The sequence below is a fragment of the Cannabis sativa genome, chromosome 2 (genome assembly GCF_029168945.1).
Source record: "Cannabis sativa cultivar Pink pepper isolate KNU-18-1 chromosome 2, ASM2916894v1, whole genome shotgun sequence".
NCBI classification, from domain to species: Eukaryota; Viridiplantae; Streptophyta; class Magnoliopsida; order Rosales; family Cannabaceae; genus Cannabis; species Cannabis sativa.
In genome coordinates, this window is record NC_083602.1 from 64,370,855 (window position 1) to 64,379,439 (window position 8,585).

Consider the following 8,585-nt stretch of genomic DNA (forward strand, 5'->3'; position numbering starts at 1 on the left):
ATTTTCCTTCTTAGTAATAATTCTCAATAAATTTTTCGAAAATTACTCAATTCAAGTTGGTCCAAAATTAATTAAAATTAATTTTCAACTTAAATTTAATTTTCTATAAATATATAGCAAAATTCGAAATCCAATGTATTTAGAAAAAAGACATTTTCGAAATTGACATAAAATAAATCCTGAAAAATTAATCTAATTTTTTAAGTTTTTTTTTTTTTTTTCAAATTTACGGTTTGGGTTGCTTCGTTGGTTGCTCTAGTAGTTTCTACGTAGGTTGTTATATGAATTTTGATTGCAATTTAGGTTGCTCCGTTAGTTATTATTTGAGTTTTTATGTAAAATTACGTAAAAAATGTAAAAAAAAAAAAGCTTCTTTCAAGTATAAAAATAATAAAAAGAAAACCTCCTATTTTTATTATTTTTTTAATTAATTATTTAATTACTTTGATTTATATATTCTGAATTTTTTATTAGTATCATGATTGTTTCTAACTTGAAACTATCATATATAGTTTCTCATTTTTTTTAACATTTTAATAAATTTATTATTATTAATAATAAAGATCTCTTAATTTTATGTATTTTTTTTATATATAAATAATAAAATAATTGACGACTTTAAATAATTGAGATATAAATAATATTAATTGTAAAAAAAATATTTACTTAAATAATAATAATATTACTCTAATTTTTCTCTATACTACTCTATCCCTTTTATTTTATTTTATATTAATAATTTTTTGTTAGAGAAATTCAAAATTCTATATATACATTATTCATATAAATTTTAATTTTTTAATAAATAAAATAGATATTTTTTAATTTTAATTTTAATAAATAATTTAATAGTGTAATTTTAATATTATTATATATTAGATTAATTTTTTAAGTCATTATTTATTATTTTTATAAGTAATTTTTTAAAAAATTATTATATTAAATAAAATTAAAATTATTGTGCAACAGTAACTATATTGCTTATTTTATGATAAGAGATATGGGAAGAGCTAAATAGTGGAGCCCACAAAAAGAAGACAATAATAGTATGTCTGGATCAAATGAGGGAACAGAAAAAGAAGATAGAAGCATTTAAAAGGTGGCCATATACATGCAATATCTTCTTCTTCATCTTCATCAATCATCATCATCAAAAATGATATATGAAGAAATTTTTAATAAAGATAAATTAAAAATAAATGAATAAGCTTAGCCTTATTTGGTAAAGGGTATACATCCAAAAATTATACCAAAAGCAAAAGGCCAACTAAAAATGGACCCGACTCAGTTCTCTTGAGTGTTGCTTATATCATGGCTTTTCACAAACTTAACTGGACCCACATTCACAGTCCACGTGTCAATATCAGGTCAGATCACGTTCAATGTGTCCCCACTAATCTTATAGTAGGTGATCTATCTGACCTGTTCAATTTTCTAAATTTTGGACCTATCTAACGCTGTCCCCCCATGCAGACAGTCAAAACTTCTTGTGTGCATAATTTTTATTAATCAACATTTTTTATTATATTGGTATTTATGTAAATTATACATATGTATTTTTGCAAAATTTCATTCATTAAATAAAAATAATTCATTGCATCTCGAACAAATTACAGGCCATGGGGATTGGTGTTTGGAGAAACATTCTAACCCATATGCTCTTTTTGAGGATTTTGGGTCCCCTAAAGTAAACCCAAAGCTACCATTCTCAACAATGTCGGACTGTTGATTAGGAGAAGCAAGGTTTTTTTTTTTCTTTTTTTGGCTCTCTTTTTCCTTTTTACCTGCCAAATTGGGATTATATATTATAAGAGAGCTGACCCACAAAACCAGCAACTTTCCTTCAATCTAAAGAAAACAAATACCAAAACATGAACCATGAAACATAAAAAACCACCCTAGACCTTTGCAGCCTGCAGCTTGCTTGCTTGCTTTGCTTATTTCTCAAATCTACACAAACAGATGGATTTCTATCTACACATATATCTAATGGATCAATCCAACACGACCGTTGATTTGTTGGACTATTTTGACTTTCTCATTCAACTACATGCCAAATTCTTGGATGGCCCAATGAAATTGTCTCGGTTGGCATTATCCCAAGGAAAAAAAGAATAGAATCAAGGCTTGTCTATCCACTCAGTCTCGGCAGCAATCCTTCCCGAACCACGGCCACCAATCTTTCCAAAAGACCCCATTGCTGATATGTTCTTGAAGCTGCTGCTACCCTCGTTGCTAAAGTTTCTTGACCTCCTCGACTTTCTTAGCTTGGAGGAACAGACATCGCCCGTTTCTTGGTTGGCCTCTAGATCTTGACTTTTAATCTTTGCAACTACCAGACGAGCAATGGCGCTTCGACAAAATGGACAAACTGGTGGAGTTAGACATGCAGTTGTTGGGTTTGGCTTGTTGTGGCAACAGAGGGCTAAGGTGCATTGCGCACACATCTGATGACCGCAATTTTGGACTTCAATTGTGCAAACCTGCTCAAAGCATATGCAGCAAAGCTCAGAATCACTGCCCTGCATTGCAAAAAAAATTCATGATCAGTACTCCTTCGTATTCATTAAACTAGTCAGTTAATTGGACTGTCACTGTTTTGCACAATGCAAATCTATTGCTTAGTACAGTATAAGATAAGGACCAGACACATCATGGACTAGGACACTACAATCACTTTCACACAAGTAGACAATAACCATTTTAAGATGGGAAAGAAAGCTCCAGATTTCATATCTAGCAAAGTCAAGATAGTACACTCTATGAGCATATGGTCCTAAAGCTTCAGAAAAAGAATCATTTAAAAGACTTGTGGTCCTCGTATGGGAAATGTTTTAATTCAAAAGTCAAATGAAGGAACAAGGATTAGCATTTTAAGAACAGTTGAAAACAACAATTATGCTGTTGTAAATGTTTTATATATATATAAAAAAATTTATGAATTCTGAAACTACCTCAGAGATAGTATCATCCATCCCAGCATCAGAATGTAACGGAGACGGAGCTATATATGCAGTTCCCTTGAGAATGTTCTTCTCCCTCTCCCTGTTTGCCTCCATCAACGCTTGTTCTAGAAGTAATTTTGCCTCTGGATTTAGCTCACTGATGAACTTCAAAGGTGAGGGCCAGACAATAGGCTCTGCCGATGAAGGATTCAACAAAGCTGCACATGCTCCCTGTTTGTGTTTCAAAGCAACCATGTATGGGATTCTCCTGCGTATATATAAGATCACAAGACAAAATATCAAGAAGCTTCGAAAAACTAATATATTACTCAATATAAATACTAGTAGATACATGTAGACTAATAAAAACATATTCATTGAGAAAAAGTAAGAAGATGCAAAAAAAAAAAAAAAACCATGCAAACAGCACTAAACTCTATATGACGTTTTTTTGTTATTTAAAAGGGGTTCCCAAGCTTAGAAGGAATTTGGGTGATAGAATTATACCCAGATGAATCTCTATGATAACGATCAGCCCCCCAAGCCAACAACTCCCGGATGCAATCCAGAGATCCCCCTCTAGCTGCCAGATGAAGAGGAGTGCTACCAGGGCAGCTGTAATGAAAGAAAAAATCATTAGTATACAATGAAAAAAATCATCTTTTAGAAAAAAAGAAGAAAACATGTCGAATCATTACCCATATCCACCGGTTGAAGCACAAACAAGAGCTCCATTAACTAACAATATATGTACACATTCAGGGCGTCTTTGACGCGCTGCCAAATGTAACGGTGTTGCTCCTCTACCATCTCTAACATTCACAAATCGAGCAAAACCCCTAGAATGAAAATCAATTATATGATGTTAATCACATTCAGACACTAAAATGGTCGGTCAGAGAAGAAGAAAGGGAAAAAAAGGAGACCAACCAAGAAACTGCGACAGGGCTGGAATGAGCAGAAGAAATAAGGGCTTGGAGGCAATCTGAATGGCCATAATATGCAGCATAATGCAAACAGGTTCTTCCGTTGAGAGAATCAAACATCAAAAGCTGATAAAGCATTCACAATATTAATCGCATAGTTTTGAGAATAACTCAATAGAGAAGAGGAGAAGAAGATGAAGAAGTATACATACGTTTGCTCCAACTTCAAGGAGTTTTTGCACACAAGAGATCTTGCCATGCATTGCAGCCAGCATAAGTGGACTCTGAACCATTCACAATCACAAACCATAAACCAATTAGAAATTTCGAACGAATACCAAAAAAAAAAAGGAAGAAACATTTCCAGGTAGAAGAGAATTTGGTACTTCAAAAAGAGAAAAAAAAATTACCTGCTTATGACGGTTTAACACGTCTGGATTTACAGATCGTTCCAAAAGCTTAGATAGAATCTGTAAAATCCAACCAGAAAAAGGAAAAACACAAAAGTCGACTTAGTCAAACCATGACGATTCAACCAAAAACGTTGATTTCCCAGGAAACAAACAAAAACCCGATTTCCATAATTAAAAAAAGAAAGACAAGCAGAGAAAGATGAAATTCGGCAAAAGAAGCAATACAATAGAGCGAACCTCGATCTGGCCATTGGCAGCGGCAATATGAAGAACAGAATGGCGATCGTAGACGGTGGTCTGGTTCAAAAGAGTTGGGTCTCTCTCTAAAATAAGCTCAACTGCGTCCAAGTCCCCAAACTGTACGGCGGTAAAGAGGCCATGCTCATGACTCGGCCTGCAACTCAGTCCCTGTCCCATCGTTCTCTTCTTCTTCTACTCGGTCACTGCACCACCGTTCTCCGGCGAGGCCCTCAACCCTCAATCGTGCGCCACCTTTTCCTCCGTTGGAGGTGGTGGCCTCGGTCGCTCTCTCGTAAAAAGAGAGGCTCACATTTATGTAGCGTTTCACTAGGCCCTCTAGATATAGAGAAAGAGAGAGAAAGAGATGAGTATTCGAGTTTGGAACAGCTGCCCGGAGGAGAGAGAATGAGAGAGAAGCTGACCGTGTCAGCGCCAGGGCAACTATCAGATATTTTTCGGGCAGTTTATAGATTCCAATTCCCGTAAGGTGTACTACAATTGGGCCAACTACAAGTATAACAGACGACTCGGTAACGAGTCAACACAGCTGAGTCTTGCAACTCGCCCACCAAGATTTTCCAATAATAGATCTCAGTCGTTAAATCTTACGCTCTTCATTATCGTAACCGTTAAAAAGTATTAGAGAAAAATCAGAAGCACCATTGGTGCCTACTTTTAGCAATATTCAAAACTTTAATATGGGTTAAGAAATTGATTCTGTTACAACAATATAGATTAATTAATTAATTAATTATTCGGAGTAAAAGCATAACTAATATTAATTGGAAGAGTCTCAGTTGAAATATTTTACTTATTAATTAAAAACAATTGTTTTACCGCGCCTTTGTTAGGAATTGAATTGATTTGACGTAATTACCCCTGTACTGTCTGACATACTGCTGTGTCTTTCGCTTATTGGTGTACATATTCGACTGAAAAGATGACTGCGCTACCCAACGTTGTCATGGAAACGAAACTCCGTCGTAGTTACTTTTCGATTAAAATAGGGCATTGATGAATTTTACTACATCATTTTTCGAAAATTTAATACTACACGTCTTTTGATACTTCGTTCTAATACGTTATGCAAAAAAATAAAAAAATACTCCATTCTAATACAATTTTTATATTTTTCGTATTTAAGAAAAAAAAAATTAGAAGGATCAGATAATCTTACAGTGGTGCAAGCGTTACGTAGTTCTCTTCCTATGGTTTCATACTTTGAAAGTGTTATTTCTGATTGTAAGATGATGTTAAATGATTTGAGAGATGTTTCTGTCAATTTTATTAGACGTTCTGCAAATAGTATTGCTCACTTCTTAGCTCGAGCATCCTATTTAGTTGTTGATCGTGTTATCAAAAGTAGTGATGTTACTCCAATTTTAATCATGTAATCACTATGAATTGCAATTAATAAAGATGATAATTTTATTACAAAAAGAGAAAAAAAAAATTGTACATTGTAATTATTTAACAATACCTCAATCCTTTTAGAATTTTTGACACCTAAATTCTTTTAATTATTATTTCACTTGCACTTAATCATTCTTAAATCTCATTTAAATGCTTATGTGTATATTTTTATACACGTAGTATATTTATATTGGTCCACCTAATATAATTATTTTAAAATTAAAAAAAAAAGTGTTATAAACTAAAACAACTAAAAATTTAGTGAGTCATAGATTAATAGAGGAGTATTAACGTCAAGCTCTTATTACAATCTCTTAATCAACATCCACACTTGAAAACAAATGCTAGAATATTTTGTTTTTTAATCTTTTTTCATGGTGGTGTTAGTTATGCTCACAACATCATTCTTGTAATTTTTTTGAAAAATTTTGAATAGTTTAAAGTGTCAAAAATACGTTTGAAGTTTTTTGAACATGCGTGATAAACTGGAATATCAGGAACTCTATTTTTTATTCAGAATTTTTTAAAAATTTACAGGAATGATACTGTAACTGTTGGGGATTATTTTACCATGATCTAGATTTATTACCATGTATGTTATTTAACATCCTAAATATGAATTTCTAAAACAATGAAATTTAAACACATATAAAGTTTAACAAACCTTACATTGGTTGCACCGGAATTAAATGACTCATTCCACTGAGATCTCTAACCCTTGTATCCTTTCTGTAACAGAGTATCACCAAGATCTGAGCCTGATTCTCCTTCAGTTAATTGGATTCTTTACAATCTTACACACTATGATTAAGTACCAACTTGCTATGTGTGGCGTGCTGCCCCATGGCACACCCACAATGAGGCCATTTTGTAACGTGAGCATGCCTTGGTACTTGATCATTAGTCAAGTCTTGCACCAAGCACCTCATTAGGGTGGGGAGACTTTGTTGATTAGCTTTCTTTCTTTTGTATTTCCATTTAAATATGTATAGAGAGTTATAATCATGTATGTTCTTGGAAATCCCTTAAAATCCCAATGAGCTCTTTAGGGGGGGTGACCTGGTGACTTATGAAGCACCTTGTCACCAGCATGATAGGGGCCCAGCTGTGTACTCCCTTGCCCTATCAAGGCCATATAATAATAAAACGATGTTTATCCATGCTTCTTGTGTATGCTTCTATATGGTCTTTGTGATGCCTGTTTGTTGCCTTTGTTGGGCCATTGCGTGCCATTTGTCTATATGTTTGCTTGTGGGTTGTGTGAGATTGGTCCTTGGGGATGCTTTGTGTTTGCTTGCTCATGCCTCTTGTTTGCACTCAACATGTGCGAGACATGTACCGTGCCTAACCTTTGAACTTGTTTGTCTGCATCTGCATTTAGGCTGACTTGCTAGCTCGGTGTGCCAGCAAGTGTCGCACGTTCTGCCTACGTGGGAGTGTCCAAATAGGCGGCCCGTGAAAGTTGATATCAGAGCCAAGAGAAAGGAAAGCTTGGTAACACGACATAATGGTGAGCAATACCCAAAGAATTCAAGAGCTTGAGAAGCGCATAGGGGAACTAGATGGCCTGGACGAGAGGGTCAGGGATCTAACTTCCAACATCAGAACTCAGGGCCAACAGCATCACAATAACAAGTTGCCACGTTGGCTTAAGACTATGCTAACTTGTTGGCCAGGGTAGCTGCGATTGAGAAGAGAGACGCTGCTACTGAAACATCAGGTGCGCCTCAGATGGAGGATCGCATTAGGGCATTAGAACAAGCAACAACGTGTTGGAAATATTTTACCAGGATTCAGATTTACTAACAAGTATGTTTCATTAACATCCTAATATGAATTTCTAAAACAATGAAATAAACACATATAAAGTTTAAGAAACCTTAGATTGGGTGCAGCGGAATATAATGACTCCTTTCGTTTAGATCTCTAGCCCTTGATTCCTTTCTGTAGCAGAGCATTATCAAGATCTGAACCTGGATCTCTTTCTCTCCTTCTTGAGCCCGATTCTCCTTCTTGTTGATTGGATTCTTCACAATCTTACACACTATGATTGAGATACCACTTGATGTGTGTAGGCACTCACTCTATCACTCAAGGTATGAAAATTTTAAGAAGAAAAGAGAAGGAATGTGGTTTCGGCTATGGGATAGAATAGTAGGCTCAACTTTTTCCTGAAGGCAAGAAATTTCATCTGTCATCAAAACCTTAAGTGTGAGCCATCACTATCTATTTATAGGTAACCACCTAGGTTTAGGTTAGAATTATTTGGCATTAAAATAATAAAAAATAAATGGTAAATTACACTGAGTGTGGCCGGCCATGGATTGTGGATTGGGCCCACTTTGCAATTTTGCCATTTTATCATTTTTCCATCCATTTTCTCAAAAATGCCAATTTTCCAATTTAATCACTTAAATGCAATTCCAATTATTTAATAACTAAAAATTAATTATTAAATAATATTGTCATTTAATATATTTATTAATTAGACATATAAAGTCTCTTAATTAATAAATAAAACCTAGAATCTCTTTTCTTCACAATTTTGTCCTTGCTTAGTGAAAATTCATAAACTAGACATAGTCTAATTTTAGAATTATAATTGATTAATCAAAATCAATAACTGAGTCTTACAAGCAGTATGGTCT

The 8,585-nt window shown here is 34.2% G+C and overlaps 1 protein-coding gene across 1 annotated transcript; it reads right to left on the minus strand.

Annotated features, from left to right (window-relative positions):
- Positions 1-1,556: 1,556 nt before the first annotated feature.
- Positions 1,557-5,010, minus strand: LOC115721205 (putative E3 ubiquitin-protein ligase XBAT31). The gene is made up of 8 exons (XM_030650464.2): positions 4,522-5,010; positions 4,282-4,341; positions 4,084-4,155; positions 3,876-3,997; positions 3,644-3,784; positions 3,453-3,560; positions 2,955-3,213; positions 1,557-2,522 (listed from the first exon to the last, which is right to left on the minus strand). Exons 1-8 carry the CDS (start codon positions 4,699-4,701, stop codon positions 2,121-2,123), a joined length of 1,344 nt encoding a protein of 447 aa, XP_030506324.1. The 5' UTR covers positions 4,702-5,010; the 3' UTR covers positions 1,557-2,120.
- Between the last annotated feature and the right edge of the window lie 3,575 nt (positions 5,011-8,585).

Bases quoted from the DNA above. Each gene is read 5' to 3' on its own strand.
- LOC115721205 (XM_030650464.2), bottom strand. From the start codon at position 4,701: ATGGGACAGGGACTGAGTTGCAGGCCGAGTCATGAGCATGGCCTCTTT. The intron at 4,156-4,281 runs GTAATTTTTTTT...TGAATGGTTCAG, and splicing joins TGTTAAACCGTCATAAGCAG to AGTCCACTTATGCTGGCTGC. The intron at 3,214-3,452 runs GTATAATTCTAT...ATATATACGCAG, and splicing joins TATCATAGAGATTCATCTGG to GAGAATCCCATACATGGTTG.